The sequence below is a fragment of the Marmota flaviventris genome, chromosome 20 (genome assembly GCF_047511675.1).
Source record: "Marmota flaviventris isolate mMarFla1 chromosome 20, mMarFla1.hap1, whole genome shotgun sequence".
NCBI lineage: Eukaryota > Metazoa > Chordata > Mammalia > Rodentia > Sciuridae > Marmota > Marmota flaviventris.
Window position 1 is genome coordinate 22,515,184 of NC_092517.1, and position 21,106 is coordinate 22,536,289.

The following is a 21,106-nucleotide window of genomic DNA, read 5'->3' on the forward strand; positions in this document are numbered from 1 at the left end:
CCAAGTTTTCAAACCTGATATCCAGTGGACTTTTTTTTAAAATCAGAAAATGTCTTTGAGTGTTCTGCTTAGCTTAGAATGCACATATTATTCTGTAAACATTTATAAATGTCTAATGTATTCTGAGGACTTGACTGGGCTTGGAGATCCAGGGATGCTGGGAACATTGTCCTGTCCTTAAAAAACAAGAGGTCATGTGCCAGGCTACTGATTTCTATGGAGTGTAGTGGCACCAGTGGAGGAGGAGGGGCACTGTCTGGGTGAGAAAGCCTCACAGGGAGTCAGTGCTGGTACTCTGTCTGCAGAGATGTGTAGCTGATCAGAACCTTTTGTTATAGTATATGATTCTTTCTTTCAGACACTTGCCGTTGTGTGTGTTGTGTACCTTGGCACCAGTTATCTATAACAGCAATATTTAGGGATATTGATGTAATGAAATGTAAATATCAATGTGATGAATTTGATACCTAGAAGCAAGCCTGAAGAAAGCCACTTTCTTTGACTTCTCCAGGTTTTCAAGAATGGGAACTTCCTACTTACTAATTAATTCAGTATGGTGTGTGTGTGTATCTGAGTTCCAGCCCAAACCCAAGCAGTTATGGGTAATCAGAGCTAAAATGTGAGTCAAAGAGGAACAGCTATTTGGATGGAGAGAAGATTGTGTATAGAGAGTGGGGTGAGTCCTGTTAAGGAATTTAGATGTTTCTTTAATAATGGAGAGCCATTGATGAGTTTGGGTGTATGTGAGTAACATGGTCTCTTCTGTTAACTGTACCATAGATGATGGTTGTGAGGACTAGAGATAGGAGACTTGTGGGGCTGTTGGACTAGTCCAGATGAGAACCAATGAGAACCTGAGCTAAGGCACAGATGATAGAGGTGGATAAACAGTCTGGAAATGTTTAGAAGGTGCAAGTTGGGATGCTTGGTTGCAATCAACCATCGTAAATTAAAAGGAGGATTATTGAAGAAGGAAGATTTCTGAAGAAAGATTCAAAGGAATGAAATGTCACAGAAGCCAGCATGATTTAGGCCTTTGTGGGTAAAAAGTGACAGAGCAGGGGGCCATTCTCAGGCTCTCCCACAAGAAGAAGGAAAGAGAATCTCCTCCCAGCTGTGCTTTTTAAAATCCTAAGAGCACTCTTTTTTTAAAAAAAATTATATTATTTTCTTTACTTGTTGATGAACTGTATTTTCTTTTTACTTTTATGTGATGCTGAGAATCAAACCCAGTGCCTTATACATGCTAGGCAAGTGCTCTAACACTGAGCCACAACCACAGCACTCAAGAGCACTCTTAGCCTTGGGTATTGTGGCCCCTGCTCAGGCAGAAGCTTTTCTGGGAGCTTCCTGCCATCATCACTAGCATTCCAAGAAAAGGGGAGGGATTGTGGAGCAGAACCATCTGTTTCTCTTTGGTAATTAAAGCTGGCTTGGACAATTGTTAAGATCTGAACAGGAAAGTTGAGAATACTTCAGAAGTTTGTGGCCTGGATAGCCCGGGATGACAGCATTTCTGTGCATGATCAAGGTTCACAAGTGAGTAGACTAGAATGCAGAAAGTTATCAGAGTTCACCTTTAGACCAACTTTCTTTTGGATGTGACTGTCCAGATGTTATGTTTTTGTGACTATTCCCCTCTAGAGACTGGTTATTTTCTTTGCTATAACTTTCCAGAGCCTAGCATGGATTTTCAGAGGTACCCTTATCAGCTCCTAGAAAAAGTAATTAAATTCATTTTATACAGTGCAGCTTATTGAGTTTTTTGTTTTCTGCCTTTTTTTGTACTAGGAATTGAGCCCACAGTGCTCAACCACTGAGCCACATCCCCAACTGTTTTTTTTTTTTTTTTTTTTTCTTGATACAGAGTTTTGTTAAGTTGCTTAGAGCCTCACTAAATTGCTAAGGCTGGGTTTGATCTTGAAGCCCTCCTGCTTCAGGTTTACAAGACATTGGGATTACAGGTTTGTTCCACCAACCTTGTTGAACAATCTTTCTTAATGGACAAAGAACAGTAGAGGCTGTTTAACTGGTTCTTGTTCCTATTGCTAGTGAAGAGTGAATTTAAATTTCTTTATGCATCTCAAAGAGAACACAATAGCGTACCACAATTTTAAAAGGGTGGAATTTATGTGGTTTCTGTAAACTTCTTTTCTTGATGTTATCCATTAAACATCAGTGTGTTTAGCAGTTAAATAGAAATTTTTGTCAGAGGACAGTGGAAGGCTCGACTGGCACTACACTGTTACGCCAACAGCATCATTCAAAAACAAGCATTCTTGGCTGGGGATGTGGCTTCCCTCACATGTGTGAGGCCTTGGGTTTAATACTCAGTTCCGCAAACAAATCACTGTTCTATGTTTTCATTAATGAAATATAAAGTCATTTTTGGAGGAATGAAGTATAAATTACTCATTTATGTATCTTATTTGTTATAACATGGCACGAATCATTTGCTTATGTGATAAACACTGCTACAGTTAAGATCAGAATTGTCTTGAATATTTAATGTCACTTTAAACATGGTCAGGATTAATAATAATATTGCTGGTAAGGCCACTCTATAGATATCATTTTACTAAGGATCTTGATCTTGCCTAACTTTCCAAGATATAAAAATAAAGGCTAGCTGAAAGCCAAAGCTTGGAAGATAAATTGTTGCACACACCCAGCTCTGCCACTATGTTGTTTCTCCTCCATGACAAGGCAGATGGTCAGATTAAGGTGAATTAGAGAAAAATAACTGTACTGAGATTAAATGGGAGTTACTCATGATGGGATGAATCCAATTTCTCTGGCAGGTTTGGTCCAATTTGGGGCCCTCTTGTTAAAAGGTTTAAGATATACTCTGTGTTGTCAGTAATGGGAAGTAGCTCAGTGACCTTGGACAAGTTATTTAAGGTCAATTACACTCTACCTTTCTACAATATTATCCGTTGTAGCATTGTTTTGATGATGAGCACAGCTGCTGCATATAAACTGGTAAGCACAGTGCCAAGCACATTACAAATTACAAGTAGATCTTACTCCATGAAACAGTGTTTTTCTTCAAGGTAAAATGCAACAGGAGGGCAGTAATTGACATTGGACGTATCATGAGGAACCAAAAATTGGCTCTTAGCTTCAATGGAACTCAAGCTGTAGCAGGTGTTATTTCACAATTTTAATTAAAATCAGTATCTGAGGTGAGATGTAAAGTTTCATAATTTTAATTAAAAGTGGTTAAATGTCTTTGCTTTTTTTCACCAATTTACCTAAAGCCAACCATTTTCATTTGTAAAGCTCCAAAAATCAATAAATAGAAGATGCAACAACTGAATACTATGGTTTGTCTCATCTTTTGTTTAGTGGATATTGCTTCTCCATGAAGATGAGAATACTTGGATATTGTGCTTTCAGAACTCGAGTTCTGCATTCCATGGTTACTGAACACTCAGGATTAGTAGTGTTTAATGTAGATATGAATTTGGGTATGATGTGTTTAGAACACATGCAGAGGAATCATGTCAGTCAATATTTACTAAAAGTTTAGCAAAACTCTATCTTTGAGAACACAAAACATGACAGTTCTGAAAAACCTGAAGAAATTTAGAAGAGGAGTGACTTTCTAAGTGAATCAGAAGCACATGCAATCCATAGTTATTGCTAACAAGTGATTTTTATAGATTTTTGTGTACCTGGCATGGGTTTCTTGGATTCTTTTTTTTTAATTATTCATTAGTTATGATCAGTTATACATGACAGTAGAAAATGCTTCAATTCATTGTATACAAATGGAGCAGATGCTGGGTTCTTTTAGAGAAATAACCTTAAAGGGTAGTATCATTGCAAGGGAAAAAGATAGTGGAAGGTTTACAAATGGATTCCCTTGCTAAGCTGTAAAATATCTTGTATATTGTGGCAGAGCTATGGATGATTTTATTTGTGATGAATAATTAAGCTTGTATCTTCTATAAGATATAGTAATTTCCATTCTTGGTCCAGTTAGCTGAACTCAGTAATGAAGAATATGCTGCTACAGAGTATTATCTTTGATACTAGATGTTAGAGAATTCACTTAAAACTTCCTATTTGTTATTGGCATTAAAAAATCATTTGTGGTCTGTATTTTCACATCCTTTCATATTTCTAAGCCAGAATGACCTCTTAGAGCAGGCAGACTTCATACTCACCATGTGTGGAAGTAATTTGTAATCTTTGTTCTGAGTTCACTTAAGATATGAGAAATACTTGTAATATTGGAATTAAGCTGTTAGAATACATTTCTTCAGTCATATTACCATTGAAATTTATTATTTTAACCTTTAATTAGGAGAGTCACTGTTCTTGGCTGTCTGTGGCCTGTTTCCATTGCTATTCTTTAATCATGTGATTTAAGTGTTTCTAAACCTTACAAATTATTCCAAAAGAAGACATGGAATAACTTTGTAGTTTGGTACTGTCCATTCTGCATGAAATCCAGCCCTTTCAACAGTGACATACAGAAAGCACATGTGCAGTAAACATTTATTTGAATTAATGAATTTTTTAGGGCATCTTGCAAAAGTAATGTTTTCAGTACTCAGTGACTGAGCCTTCAGTACTGGTAGTTTAGCTAAACATTCAGAATTCATTTGAAGCCAGTAAATAGACAACTGTGCAATACAGGGAGACCAATTTGTTAACTTTTCTATCCAATAGTAATTTACTTTTTTTTAAGAGAGAGAGGGGGGTGAGGGAGAGGGAGAGAGGGAGGGAGGGAGGGAGGGAGAGAGAGAGAGAGAGAGAGAGAGAGAGAGAGAGAGAGAGAGAGAGAGAGAGAGACATACATTTTATTAATATTTCTTTTTTAGTTTTCAGTGGACACAATATTGTATTTTTATGTGGTGCTGAGGATTGAACCCAATGCCCCGTGCATGCCAGGCAAGCACGTTACCACTTGAGCCACATCCCCAGCCAGTAATTTACTTCTACAGTTGTGTTTATGTAGAGTAAATGTCAAAGGAAAAGTGTATTTGAAGCAGTTACATGAGTAAGTTTGCTACAGTGAAAGATTTTTGGTATGCTGATGGAAAAGGGCAATTTAAAATTGATATTATAAAATTTAGGTAGCTCTTTTTAAAGATAGTTTTATTGAAGTCTAATTGACATACAATAAACTTCATGTTTAAAGTGTATGATTTAATCAGTTCTGACACATGTGCACACCCAAGAAACCATCATCACAATAAGGAGAATGAACAGATCCATCACCACCCCAAATTTCTTTGTTCTTCTATCCTCAAGGTCCTCTGTCCCTTTCTTCAGGCAACCACCAACCTACTGATCTGCTGTCACTGTAGGTTAATTTGCTTATTCTAGGGTTTTATATAAATGGAATTATATCACATGTTCTCTCTCTCTCTCTCTCTCTCTCTCTCTCTCTCTCTCTCTCTCTCTCCCTTTTGCTCTTTCACTCAGTGTAATTATTTTGAGATTTGTCTCTGTTTCAGATTGTATCAGTAGTTTGTTCCTTTAAGTGCTCAAAGTATTTCATTGTATGGATGTGCCTGTTCACCACTGACAGCCATTTGGGTTTTTCCAGCATTTGGCTCTTAGAACTAAAACCCATCTGAACAACTGTATTACAGATCTTTGTGTGGACTTAGGCTCTCTTTTCTCTTTGGTAAATACCCAGAAGTGAGATGAGTAGATCATGTGGTAGGTGTATTTTTAATTTTTTAAACTGCCAAACTATATTCCAAGTTGTTGTTTCCTTTTACATTCCTACCAGCAGTGAATGAGGAATCAGTTGTGCCAAGTCTCTATCTTAAATTCTTACTGTGGTAGTCTTTTTAAATCTTAGTCCTTTAAAAGATACATAGTATTACCTCAATGTGATTTTTAAGAACTTTTTTAGTTGTATATATACACAATGCCTTTATTTATTTATTTATTTTTATGCAGTTCTAAGGGTTGAACCCAGTTACTTACATGTGCAAGGCAAGTGCTATGCCACTGAGTCACAACCCCAGCCTCTCATTGTGATTTTAATTTGCATTTTCCTATTGGCTGATGATGATGTTGAGCATATTTTCATGTGCTTATTTGCCATTCCTTGGTAAAGTATCAAATCTTGTGTTATTATTTATTGAGGTATTTGTTTTTCTTATTAAGTTTTAAAAGTTCTTTATATATTCTAGATACAAATTCTTTATTAGATTTATGATATTTTGTCCCAGTCTGACATGTTTTACATTCCCCTAGCAGTGTCTTTCAAAGAACTGATGTTCTCAATTTTGCTGAAATTCAATTTATGAATTGTTCTATAATGCACTTTTGATATCATATCTAAGAACTCTTTGCCTAACCCCAAGTCACAGAAGTTAGCTCCTGTTTCCTTGAGGAGGTTTATTGTTTTAGGTTTTACACATATGTATATGACCCATTTTGAGTTAATTTCTGTATGTGGTGCAAGGTAGGGGTCAAAATTCATCAGTTTTTGTATATGGGTGTTTAGTTCCAGCAACATTTTTTTAAAAATGAACATTGTCTCTTTGCTGAATTGCCTTTGTACCATTGCCAAAATCAGTTTTTTGTGTACATGGGTCTATTTTGGCCTCTATTTTGTATCATGATCTACTTGTTTATCTTTATATCAGTACCGCATTGTCTGAATTACTTTACCTTTGTAATAGTGTTTTTCTTCCATATTTTTTCTTTTGCAAAGTTATTTGGACTGTTATGGGTCCTTTGCATATGCATTGGAAGTTTATATTCAGCTTACCTGTTTATACAAAACAGCCTGCTGGGATTCTGAGATATTGGATCTATGAATCAACTTGGAGAGAATTGACTTCTTAACATCATTGAGTCTTGTAACAAATGAACATGTTATTTCTTCCTATTTGTTTAGATTTTCTTTAATTTCTCTCAGAAATGTTTTAAAGTAGAAGACTTGCATATCTCTTTCAAATTTGTCTTAAATATTTGACATTTTTGGTGTTATTATAGTATGTTTAAAAAATTCAATATAAAATTTTTCATTACTAGCATAGAAAAACAGTTCAGTTTTGTATCTAGCTCTCGTATCATGCAGCTTTGCCAAACTCACCTTCTAGCAGTAGATTTTTGGGGGTATATTTCATTGGATTTTCTATATAGATAATCTCGTCATTTAAAAATATAGTTTGAATTCTTCCTTTCTCACTTGAATGTCAATTTTTTTTCTTTCCTTATTAAACTAAGCAGAATTCCTGGTATATTGTTGCATAGAAATGAAGGGAGTGGTTGTCCTTGTCTTGTACCTTATATTAAAAGAAAAACATTCAATCTTTTTTTTTTTTTTATGTGTGCTGTTAACTGTAGGGTTTTTTTGTTTGTTTGTTTTTTGTGGATTCCTCTTATCAGAATGAGACTGTTCTATTCCTAAGGTTTTTATTGTTGTTGTTTTTGAACTCAGAATGGGTATTGGATTGTTATTATTTGTTTGCTAATATAATGATATGCATTGTGTTTTGGATGGCAAACCAGCTTTGCAATATTAGCTTAAATCTCATTTAGTCATGAGGTATTATTCATTTTATATATTATTATAATTAATTCATTAAAAGTTTGCTTGAGAACTGGATGTAGTGGCATACACTTATAATCCCAGCTACTCTGAGGCAGCAGGGTCACAAGTTTAAGGCTAGGCTGGGTAAATCAGTGAGACCCTGTAGCAAAATAAAAAAGACTGAGGATGTGGCATTAGCCTAGCCACATTAGAGCATTAGCTTAGCATGTGTGAAGCCCTGGGTTCTATCCCTTTTTACAACCCCCAACCCCCCCCCACAATTTTGTATAGGATTTTGCACCTGTGTTCATGAAGGGTATCACAACCTCTTGTAATGTCATTGTCTGGCTTTGATGGCAGGTTAATGCTGGTCTCAGAATAAGTTAGGAAGTATTTCCTCCTGTTCAGTTTTTTTATAGAATTGGTATAATTTTTTTCCCTACATGTTTGTTGGAATTTTCTAGTGAAACTATCTGGATCTGAAAAAAAAAAAAAAAAATTAAGGGAAGATTTTCAAACTACAAATTCTCTTAAATATAAACCTGTGACAATTCAATTCAGGTTTTCATTGTAGGTGAGTTTGGTGGTATCTTTCTAGAAATTTGTTCTCTTCATTTAGGTTGATGGAGGTTTCCACATTTTTTCCTTCTTCTCAAAGAACCAGTTTTTTTTTTTTTTTTTTTTTTTTTTTTTTTTTTTTTTTTTTTTTTTTTTTTTTTGTGCTTGGGATCAAGTCAGGGCCTTACACATGGTAAGCATGCACTGTACTACTGAGTTATACACCAGCCCAAGAACCAGCACTTAATTAGTTTATTTTTCTCTCTTTTCTCTATTTTTTCTGTTGTTTATTTATTGATCTTTCTGCTCTTTCTTCATTACTTCTTTTCCTCATTTACTGTCTGCATGTGATTTAATTATTTCTTTTGCCATATTTTAAAATTTTTATACATAAAATAGTGTTCTTTGAAGATTGTGATTTAAATTGTTTCATCCCTGAGACATAACAATATTGAGGCACAGAGAAGTGTGCTGTAGCTCAGTGGTAGAGTGCTTCCCTCACACATATGAGGCACTAGGTTTGATCCTTAGCACCACATAAAAATAAATAAATAAAGATTAAAAAAAAGAGGAACTAGGAGAAACTAATATCTGAGGTACCTTACTTTGTTGAAATCTGTGGAAAAATTCCTGAGACCAAATCCTAAGTGTTACTTTTTTGTCACTTTCTTTTGCTTTTTTGCAGTGGCAGGGATTGAACTCAGGGATGCTCTGCCACTGAACTACATCCCCAGCCCTTTTTATTTTGGGGCAGGGTCTCAGTTGCTGAAGTTGGCCTTGAACTTATGATTCTACTGCCTCTGTCTCCGGAGCAGCTGGGATTATAGGCTTGCACCTGTGTGCCCAGTTTTCCGGTGTTAGTTTTTTTAGATGGACACAATACCTTTAATTTATTTATTTACTTTTATGTGGTGCTGAGGATCTACATGAGAAGAACTTGGCCCTCTGAGGACTGGAAGGTAAATAAAATTTGTGATTTCAATGGGGTTTCCTGGAATTAGTGAAAGTAGTAAATAAACCACATCTAATAAAAAGGTGGCATAGCACATTTGAAAGGAACCCTCTTCTATGATTTTTAGCTCCAGAATGTGATGTTAATTAGATACTGCCTTTGCCTGATTGAGAGATTTGCATCTCCATGCAACCTTATTTCTGGCAAGGGTGACACTGATGTAGCTCAGTGGTAGACTAGCTCTGTTTTCAACATGTAGTAATATAAATAAATAGGCCCAACTTGTTGACCCCATGCTTTATTTTACAAGAAAATTCTGGCTTAACTGCACAGGATATGGTACATTCCTTAACAAACTGTTATCTACAGTAGAAATGCAGTTTCAAAATAATGTTTATAAGAGCAACTAAAGTTACCCTGAAGTGAAGACTTTTGTGACCCTGCTATAGACCAGATTCTGGAACTCAGAGAAATAAAGATAATTCTTGCTAACCATGAAATCTATGAGTGTTTATGCTTAAGAATTCAATAAGAAATGATGAACATGAGCCTAATTAACCTAAAGTTGTCATGGCAGAGGATACTTGAGAGTTTGATATTATCCTGCTGTCAGTCCAAAGTCAAGAAGTGTACCTGGGCAGGACTCTTTGGGATCTTTTTTAGATCTTCAAAAAAACTGGAGTTCAAGAGGGCCGTGCTATTTTCTTTTCAGAGAGAACACACTTTCCTCTATCAGTGTCACCCTGTTCCTCCTTCACATAACTTCTAATAAACTCATTGCCTGCCACTCTGATTGATAAGTTTGGAAACTTATGTCTTGATTGAAAAAAAAAATCTGCATTTTAAGAAGGTAGTCTTCATTCTACCTCAATTTTTCAGCATGTCCCAGCCGTTTATCACTAAAAGATCCTTGCCAGCTGAAGGGCTATCAGAGACTCCCTGGAGTTCCTTCACTTCATAGTTTATACTGCTTATCTAAATGGAAAAGACCCAGGGAATGATATTCACTAGACTCTCCAAAATAATTTAGACATGGTGGCTGTTCAAACCTTTTGTTAAGCAGTTATGAAACCTATAAGTAGCACAATATAAGATGTTAGAATGAGAACACATCACACTGGAAGTTCTTAAAGTAGGAATTTCAAATCAGATATTGTGATAAGGTGTCTGTACCTGGGAAAACAGAGAGCAGAGACAAATTGTTCTTATTTTTCAAACTGTCAAGTTACACTTGTATGCTTTTCTCCCATGTGAAATGCTCACAAAGACAAACCAAAATCTTTAATCTGACATCCAGTTCTTGGAGAAAAAATAGAAATACTGCATTCATTTGAAATGTACAATAGAAAAAAGAAAACAGTTGACAAGGCAAAGAGGGAATTCTAGCATTAAATATGTGAACAGTGCTGAGTGCAATGGTGGACTTCTGTAATCCCAGTATCTTAGAAGGCTTAAGCAGGAGGATAATGAATTCAATTCCAGCTTCAGAAAAGATGAGGTGCTAAGCAACTCAGTGAAATCTTTCTCTAAATAAAATACAAAATACGGCTGGGGATTTGGCTCAGGGGTCCAGTGAGTGAATACATTTTAGAATGACTTGTTATCCAATGACAGATAAATAATCCACTCACTATTGGCTGGATGTCATGATTCAATCATAAGATACCAGCTAGTTTCTATGTGGATAATAGCTGGTATCTTATAGATAGTATGGTGAAGGTGTTCCTGCACCTGCTCTCTGACAGGGTCACAGTGTGGGGGATGCTGTGACAGGGCTGCACCACCTGGAAACCAGAACCATATGGAATGTTAAGTGTTTTGTTTTATGATACACATAAGATAAATAATAGGGCATACAACAATCAATAATAAAAGAACATGTTGCCTGAGATTGCAGGAAAAATCCCAGAATGAGATTAAGGATACAAATAAGATATGTCCTGAGATGTATTTTAGTGTCTCTTACAACACAAAAGATAGTGTTATGTTTTAAGAAATTCACAGGGAAAAGACTGCAAATTGTAAGGGTCCCGTGAAACGTCGGAGAAAGAGACCACCAAGTGACCACTCATGCAATTGGCAGAAGGGGATTAATTGAACCAGCATGCTGGGGCTCCATGCCCACTCAAGAAGGGAAAGCAGCCCAGAGCCCCGAGCAGGGGCTGAGCACTGCTTAAGTACACTTTTTGGGGAGGGCGGAGGGCTTTGTATACATCAGAACAAATCATCATGAGGCGCGGGAAAATTGAACAACAACTCCTAAACATGATTAGTTCATTCATCAGCGGGAACAGGTCAGGCTGGAGTGATAGGTCATTCCTAAGGAGAGTACACATTCAAACTGATTGGTTCAGGCCCTGCAAGACCTACATGCAACCACACAGACCCCTTCAGTTATTAAACAACCAGACAATCAGGGGAAATGTTTACTGGGCGGTTCTAAGCATTGTCTTAACAGCTACAGAAATTTCAGGTTTTGCAGGTAGCATAGAAACCTAACAATACCTCCTTTACATTTTAACTTAGACCTTGCAGCTTAGAAACTTTTACAACACTTGGTCTTTTACCCTTTAACTTTTATGCTTTAACTTCAATTTCTTTTACCCTTACACAAATAAATGTTCCTTAGAAAAGCTTAACAATTTACACTTATCCCCTCATTCTAAACCCACAACTTGTTCAACATACATTCCCTTCATGAACAGAGCCTTCTTTGCCCTACACAGGAATGCATGATGAAAATATGAAACACATAGTTAATACTAATAGCAAATGAGTTGAAGTGCAGAGCCTGGCATTTAATTAAAGATTATAAAGACATATGAATTCATAATTTGATGAAGGGTCAAAGAAACTCTTTTAAAAAAGCAATTTAATAGGTCACATGCAAAAAGAAAATTACTTTAGAAAAACAGAATAACATAAAATTTTATATAGATATATTTTATAGTCAGTTCAGAGTAGTAGGCTTTTAGGTAATAGGCTTTCACTGTTTTAAGTGTGTATTGTTAGGACTTTAGTTTAGAAACAAAAAGCTTACCAAAAATCATAGGTATGCTTTAAAGTTAACAGTTAATAATAGGTCAAGATACAGGTAGTCAAGTTGCATAGTCTACTACTTAGTGATTGAAGTGAATATGTAAAAACTTAATCATGATTGGCAAAGTTTACAGGAACATATTTTAAACAATGTGTTCAATATCTTATGAAGTTAATATATGTCTGAAATTATGGCAACTCTTGAAAATTATGTAAATGAAAGAAGTTTGGGGCTTTGATGTTATTTTAGCTACATAAATAAATACCTGTAAAAAAAGGTATAAAAATAATGGCCCCTCTATGGGCATCAGATCCTTCTGAAGGCTGCTTGTAATTTGCAACCTGTCATCCTGTCTCCTCTTCTTTTGCTGAGGCCACTTATCCTTCAGTACCCAATGGCACTCATAATTCAGGACCCCTGGATTTCTGTTATGGCTGGACCCTGGCAATAATATTTAAATTTTTCTTCATTTAAATTTGAAGTTGACTCTATTGATGGGCTGTATTGAATTATAGAAAAAAATATATAGACATAAATGTCTGTGGTTTGTGCTAATATTCTCATAGTAACCCATACCAAAGAAAAAACAGACATCATAATTCTATTATTATGCTCAAGGCAAAATTGCAGATAATTTATTTTTTAATTCCTTATACTCTAGGTTCTGGAATACCAAGAGATCTAGATACCTGGCACCATTCACCTCTTGTTTATTTTTTTTTAAACTAGAAACTTTAAAATTTTATTTTTGCCCCATTTTTGTAGGGGAGTAGGGACAATGCAGCCTCAGGGAATTACTTATGAGTTGAAGTCTCAAGCTCTTTTCTCATAAGGCCAGAGAACTGAAATATTAAATAAAATTTTAAATTAGTTGTGATATTTAATTTTTATATAAATGCACTTCTATCTGGGCTGGATCTAAATATTGGGAGTAAACTCTGCCATGAAATAATTTTATCCTGAGGCACTTAATGCAATTCACAGAAAAAAAAAATAAAAATAAAAATAAATAATAATAAAAAAGATTCCAAGGCTGTGGAGCATTCCTGTAATATTGTAATATGAGTTACTTGAAAAGCCATCACAGGAGAATTTGAGACCCTTCCCCAGGACTCTATCTATGTTTCTATCCATCCATCAATCCATTCATCCATGGTCCTGAGACTCTGTAGTGAATAATACCCATGGGTCTGATCTCCAGTGTTTTTTTTTTTTTTCTACTGACAATTGAACTCAGAGGCACATGACCACTAAGACCACATTCACAGCCCTATTTTTATTTTATTTAAATACATCATCTCAGTAGGTTCTTAGTGCCTTGCAATTGCTGAGGCTGGCTTTTAACTCACTGTCCTCCTGCCTCAGCCTCTTCAGTTGCTGGGATTACAGGCATGCATCCCTACATGTGGTAGATCCCCAGGGTTTGATCCACAAAAACAGAGCAGCCAAAAACCTGTCTTTGTGTCCTTATTTGATTTTGATCTGGATGAAATTTACTGTCACTCAAATAGTAGGCCTACTGAATTAGACAGGCAGTCAGTATAGATAGGTAAATAAATCAGGTTAAATCTAGGAAGCCAATTTTGAGTGAATCTGGGAAGTTGGAGACTGTCCCCTGAGGGATATTATCAAGAACCTTCCCCTGCTCCAACTTGTTGCCAAGGTAACCTGTCCCAGGAATTTCCCCTCCCTACAGAGAGCTGTAAGATTGTTAATGTGTCCTTGTACTCCATCCTGCCCTTCCCCCTTAAGCCCACCTATTTCCCAACTTTAGGCCATCCTACCAAGCCTTTCTGAGCCTACACATGTCCCCAGGAAGAAGAAAGGTAAGGGGGTAAATGCAGGAGAACAAAGGAAGCCTAGGACATATAAAAAGGGCAGAACACTTTGCCTCTTGGAATACCCTGATACCAGCTATGGCCCCCTTCTCCCTTGTGGGAGAAGTCTATGTTACCCTTTTCTAAGTAAACCCTGCTTCATATGCTTGCCTCAGCATGCTTCTCTAATGCTCAAACTTCAACATGTGGAAAAGTAAGACTTATCACCAGTAACTAGTAGTATCTCTACCAGGCTCAATTTTTGAGGAAGTTCCTGAAGCCCTTTCCAATCTGTCTCTTGGGTGAGAACTGTCCAATCAAGACACAGCCAGTGATGAGGGGGCAGGCTTCCACAGTCTTCTATTCCTTTTGTTTTTGGAGTCTGCCATTCATTGAATCCATTTCTATGCTTCCAGGTTTCTGTACTACACTGGAGCTGGAAAAAAACTGTATGGGGAGCACTAAGCATCCTGAAGGCCAGGCAATGGTAAGTGTGTGTTCTTATTTTGAGACTGGGTAGGGAGGCTGTTTGAAGCTAGTGGGACTGGCAATGGTGGCTGGAAACTCCTCATAATTGTCTCCAGAGTCTGGTGGCTATCGGGTCTCTCCTTGGCAGCTCAGCCTTCAGTTTTCTCTGACTAGTCTAGTGGAGCTTAAATCAGTATTTGAGACCTCAAGTCTTTTGTTCCATAATTGTATGGTGTTTTCAGGGCCTTCCTAAACTCCTATGTGGGCATCTGTGTGCCATTAGCTCAGCAGGTCCCCAGTTTGTGTGGTGAAGACTTGGATAATCATCAGAAGAAAACCCCAACTTCATTAGATGTGTTCCTGCATGAGAGAAGCTGTGGCTTTTTTAGGGACCCCTGTTCTTGGTCCTCCTGAGTGTTTGTTGTTGTTGTTTATATGTTTGTTTATTTTAGACCAGGAATTATTCCCAGGAGTGTTTATCTACTGACCCACATTCTCAACCTCATTTTATATTTTTATGTAGAGACAGGGTCTCACTGAGTTTCTTAGAACCTCACTAAGTTGCTCAGGCTGGTTTTGAACTCACCATCCTCATGCCTCCTGAGCTTTCTAAATGTAGACTAAGAAGTATCTCAAATCCAGAATGGCTATCTGAGAGTTTAGCTATTTATAGGTCTGAGATTAAGTTCCAGATTTCCAGCTCTCTTCACATTCTCAAAGTCAGGGTTCCCTGTTCACCTTGATTGAGAAAAAATAAAATAGTAAAATGACCAGGCAGCTGTATAATGGACATCTTATTTAACCACACCTGGAGGGTAATGGACAAATATGTTAATGAGCACCATTAAGGCCTATTCAAATTAAAAAACCTTGAGACTCACTTGTGGGAATGCTTTCTACTAAATTCTTTGTCCTTGGGGTGAACCCAGTTGGAAGTCACTGGAAAGAGGATGGGACACAAAAAGGACAAATATGAACCCAGTTAGTAATCAGGATACCTTTTTCAACACTCATTTTAAATAGATTTTTCCCCATGATCTGCCATACACCATATATAAACTTTGAAGCTGGAACACAAAAATGGATTTTTCTGCTATCATACCCTCTCTCATATTGTGAGAGTTCTATTTCTTCTTGCTAAAATGCATCATATATATATTTTTTTACTCTTTCATTCCCTGAGTGTCCATAGATTTTATTCTTCAAAATTTGTGAGACAAGATCCCAGAGAAAATTGATTAAAAGGGAAATTTACTTTCATCTCAAAATTTCAATTTCAACATAATGATAGACCCAACCTGATCTTTTCTTAAAATTGGGCATCTCACCACAAAACCATGAAAAGATAATTTCAGCTTTACTATAAATTACTGCAAATTCTGAACCTGCTTGGAATGCCTGCCCTTGTCTTGAACTCACCCATGCCTGGCTCTCTGACCAGATAGCAACCCTCTCTGAAACTTTAGTGATGCCTCACAAATCTTGGCCTTCCCTGGCCAGACACCAACCCTCTCTGAGGCTCTAATGGTCCTCATAAATTCTGATGTTGGGGCCAGCAAAAAAATGTAAACTATCATTAGTGAGATGCTTGTCAGAGTTCTGTTATCTGTAACCCCCCTTTGTGTAACTTTCTGGGCTATAAAGCTGGGCTGCAGGAAAGTTGGGGTGCTGTCTTGTTCCCACCATTTTGGGAGGGAGAGGCAGCCTGGCCGGTTGAAATAATTAGCTTACTTTAATTTGATTTTAATTGGAGTCAATGGTCTTTTCTTGCGTCCCGGTCTAACTATAATTATTTTTCCCATGTTTCATGTTATAGGGATGCCTTATTTGTATTTTTTTTTAAGAACTGGAGGGCAGTTTTAAAAGATTTTGCTTTATCCTTGTGAGTCTTTCACATTAGAAGAAAGCAGGGAAAATTAGATGGCATTACAATAATGCCTTATTTTCTAAATAAAATAATATAGTCAATGTGTTTGTGTCACTAAGGGACAAAGTTGGGACTTATGCAGTTGAGGGGAAGAATAAAAAATGTCCACGTGCTTCTGCCCCTTTCCATGCTTTATTCACTCAAATTGCTCAATACAACTATAATCTGTAGGTTCTTACTCAAGAAAATAACAATCCTGAATGCTAGGCACTGCAATAGACATAATCCATTCACAGGAAAAAAAAAAAAAAAAAAAGATTAGGTTGATTTCTTTACTGCTAACAATTCTAGATTAATTCTAAACACTGCAAAACTCACTTTATCATGCAGGCTAGTGACAGACATTCCCTCTGTGTTCTAAGTTTAAATGTCAGATCAAAATTCTTAAGCCTTAGGCTTTTAGTCCATCATATGCACACTCACTCAGACTATGGTGACCAGGTCCAGAAGCTGGCTTGGAGTGACAACAGGTTGAGGAGAGGACCTATGGAGAAGTTGTGGCTTTCATAAAAGTTAATAAGAAGTGGTAGAGTTTGAGAGATGAGAAAATCATGCAGAGGATCAGAAGAACAATGACAAGTGATGGGATGTCAGGTCCTCATCAGGCTCTTCAGCTTGAGTGCATTCTTGTTTCAGCTGGCTAAATTACTGCTCATTATTTCTATTATTTGTACTAAATTTGGGGGCTTTTAACCCCTCTTTCAATTCTTATTAGCTATCTCAGGATTTCTCATTGTTATCATTTACCCTGGAGTCACAAACTTCAGGTTTGTGGTCTCCAGCCTGATCTGCTTTTCTTTCCCTCTTACAGGCAAGTACATCCTGCCAGATATTTCACTCTGTTAATCAGGTTGAGTGGAAGTAACTTTTTTTGGCCATACTGGAGGACTCTGTGGGTGTGCCTGGTCAAACTGAAGGTTTCAAACTGGAGTTTTTAAAATGGAGTTTCTTAAGCTCAAGGCTAAGGCCATCTTCACTGTCTTTTTCCTTTTTAATGTAATGGAACCTTAATTGGGGTCCCCTTATATGTAATACCACTTTATTAACATGAGTTTTAGAAGCATTCCAAACATTTCCAGCAAACATCTTTGTCCTAGTGTATAAGAAAATAACAATGGGACTGGACTTGATTTAAACTACAAAGAAGTTTAATCACAAGGGCTAGAATACATAGTAAATCTGAACATCAAAAGCCATTTGAGTAACCTGGTATATATATATATATATATATATATTTAAATTTTTTAGTTGTCAATGGACTTTTATTTTACTTATTGATATATGGATCTTAGGATCAAACCCAGTACCTCACACATGCTAGGCAAGCATAAGCACTCTGCCACTGGGCCGAAACCCCAGCCCTAACCTGGTATATTTTTAATAACCTGTATTACATAGACATTAACCAGTAGACTTAATATATTTTCAATATCTATTTGGATTGAGTTAATAACCCAGAAATCAGTGAAGCCAAGCATCTAATCTTATCTCCAACTGTGGTTTTAGATATCATAGTGTCTGGGTTAAGATTTCCCTTTGAAGAACTTAACTATGTGTTGTGTTCTCATTCCAACCTCCCATATTTTCCCAGTCCTTAGTTTTAGAACAGTCTGACATAAGGTGTCCACAGATACCAATATCTCTTGGCCTATTTAGAAAATATCAATATCTGAGTCTTGCCTTCTAGAGATCAGTTTGAACTATAAGAGTGTAGCATCTAGGGGGAGTAGTTGGATGTTGTGAAGCTGGAAGGAATCTTCTGATGTTCCTTTCATCTAAAAGGAAGTTCAATTTAGGGGTGCATATTAGGAATTAAACTCAAAGGCACTCCACCACTTAGCCACATCCCCAGCCCTATTTTACATTTTCTTTGGAAAGAGTTGCTTAGTGCCTTACCATCACTGAGGCTGCTTTGAACTCTCCATCCTCTGCCTCAGACTTCCAAGCCCCCGGGATTGCAGGCATTTCCCACCATGTCTGGCTGGCATTTCATTTTTTTTTTTTTTAATATTAGATATTGTGAATAAAGCTACAATGAAAATGGAATTGCAGTTATTTGTTTGAGAAAAGTTTTCCAATCCTTTTAGATGTATGCCCAGAAATATTATTACTGTGTTGTATGGCACTTTTTACCCAGATTTATTATTATTATTTTTATTTATTGAGTCAGTCTAGATTAACCCATGGGCACTTTGTCACTGTTTCCCTTTTTGAGACAGTATCTCACTCATTTGTTTATGACCTTGCCAAATTTTTAAGACTGGTCTTGAACTTACGATTCTCTTTTCTTATCCCCCTGAGCAACTGAGAGTACAGGCATGTGAAGCCTTGCTCTGCTACCCAAAATCATTATTAGTGGATTATATGTTATTTTTTTCTTGAGCATTTGGAGAAACTTAACATTTTTTTTTCAAAAAATATATTCATTGATTTTATATTTTCACCAATATTTTTACATGTATATGTACACTGGCATAATTGTAATCTTTCAGAAATTTGTTTACCTTAGTTGGTTTGGTGCTGGGAAATGAACCTAGGAGTGCTTACCAATGAGCTACTTCCCCAGTCCTTTTTATGTTTTATTTTCATACAATGTCTCACTAAGTTACTTAGAGGCTTGCTAAGATGCTGAGACTGTCTTTTAAATCACAATTATAAACCTCTGAATTACAGGCCTCTGCCACCATACCTGGCTCTCATATTTTATCTAAAGACATTCTAAGAGCCCTGCAAAGGGCACAGGAAATTGATTGAATTCATGTGTTAAATTCCTGAGGCAAGTTTATGTGAAGTAGCCAGTGTAGGAGTGTTCTGTAAAGATTTATTTGAATAAACAGGGATTTATAGTTTCTAAATTCTACTATTGCTTATCATAGTCCATAAAGGTGAGAGAAATACAATGTAATTTATTGGTTTTTAATCTATGTATATTTGCACATGCTCAGTCACTCTTGCTTCCAGAGCTTAGAAGTTCAGGACATAGTAACTTGATGTTAAACAAAAGATGTTTAAGTTGAGAAATTCAGTGTACAAGCAAACTCCTTCTAGGAGCAATTGGTAGTTCTGGCTTTATTACTGGAGTTAGCAGGGTTGGGCCTGGGCTCATGAAGAGCTAAAATCTTACTAAGGGTACCAGTGGTTTATTGTATTTCCCCCCATTACATATACATTACAACCTATTGAGAATATCCTCTTACAGCAACAGCAATTGGGAAAATATGTTCGCAAATGTCTTCTTGAGATAAACTAACATCTTTGATAATTGACCTTGATCTCAGTTGATAAAACACTTGCAGAGGCTTTCATGGCCCCTAGAAATCACCATAAATTCTGTGGCTTAGATGCTTCTGTATCACTATTCCCACATTTCTGTTTACTGTCAGTGATATTGGCCATTGAGGATTTGTTCTCAAATGCGGTAATTTGCTCAAGACAGGGCTAGTACTCAGTGTATCCCAGATTTTCATTCTGATTGAAAGTAAATATTTCCTAAATTGCTGAATGTATTTAAGTCTCTCTATTCATTTATAACTTTGTGTAAGAGACACTCAGAACATGAGTAGCTTTTTATTAACTGTATTTTTAGATGAAGGAAAACTCCAGAATTTTAATATTCTGCCTTATTTTCAACATCATTCCCCCCACTAACATATGCCTTTTATTGTATTTCTAAGTTTGGAGCCGAGTACCTTGCACATTCTGCACATACACACTCTACTAGTAAATTGTGCTACTAGTCCCAAATTCCAATTCCATATAGGATAATTTCAAAATTCATGTTTAATGTTATTTTTTATATTGATAGTTTTTATTTAGGCCTTCCTATTGCTCTCCAATGCCAAAAAATGACATATATAAATATATATATATATATATATATATATATATATATATATATATATATATATATATATATATAAATTCAGATTTGGTTAATTTATGATTCACTTGTTGTATTATTACTATACAGTTTCATGATACACATTAATGTCACAAAGCAATAGCAACTTTATTTGGTCTTAAAAATGGAAGCTTTTTGGCTATTTTACATATTTTTCCTAGATATATTTCAGAAAAACAATTTATGCATACTCAAATTTTAATGGAAAAATATTATTCATTAAACTGAGATAAATGGTTTTCTTTGTAATTATGAGTTTTATTTACAAACATGGTGTGTGTAATGAAGCAGTTTATGTCCTCTGTAAATTTTTATTTTCTGATAAATTGCACATATTTTCCTTGGAAACCTCAATACATGTCATGTATTACACAGATATCACCTGTATGTAATACTTATGTAATATTTTGTTCTGTCAATGAAACTAGATGTAATTATGTTGTAGAGACAGGTGAGGCAAGGCACTGAAGATAGCAGGAAACAGTTTTATTTGTCTGCAACCAGGTTAAAAAGGCATAGCTTTTTCTATAATCAAACAATCACCTGAACTGCAAGTTTGGGTAGTTTCAAAGTTTTATACCAAGCATATAAGGGGAGGGGCTCAGAAATTCACAGTCTGCAGAAGTTCAAAGTCTGTAGAGGTTCACATAAAAGAAGTTTTTTTCTTTCACTGTTCTGAGCAAGTTAGCGCTTCAAGGACAGCACCTGAGAAGGGGAGAGCTTCTTCTCCACTTTCTTTCTTCTCCCAGCCAGCTATTCCCAGGGAGCACAATTGGTAACTTCTCTTATCTTAGAAATGTAAAAATCTGTGTGAAGTCCCAGCTAGCAGCCAAGAGGCCTTGTTTACACATTTTTTTTTTTACAAACTACTTTACTGGATACATGTTTGTGAGAAACTAGTAAGTGGGTGTCCAGCAACTGGAGTGCTGA

The 21,106-nt window shown here is 36.3% G+C and overlaps 1 protein-coding gene across 1 annotated transcript in view; it reads left to right on the forward strand.

Annotated features, from left to right (window-relative positions):
* The window catches only part of LOC139703066 (zinc finger protein 420-like), a 119,350-nt gene that overhangs the window by 61,319 nt on the left and 36,925 nt on the right, over window positions 1-21,106 (forward strand). Inside the window, 1 exon segment of the mRNA XM_071605980.1 lies at window positions 14,362-14,367. Coding sequence (XP_071462081.1) covers window positions 14,362-14,367 — 6 coding nt within the window.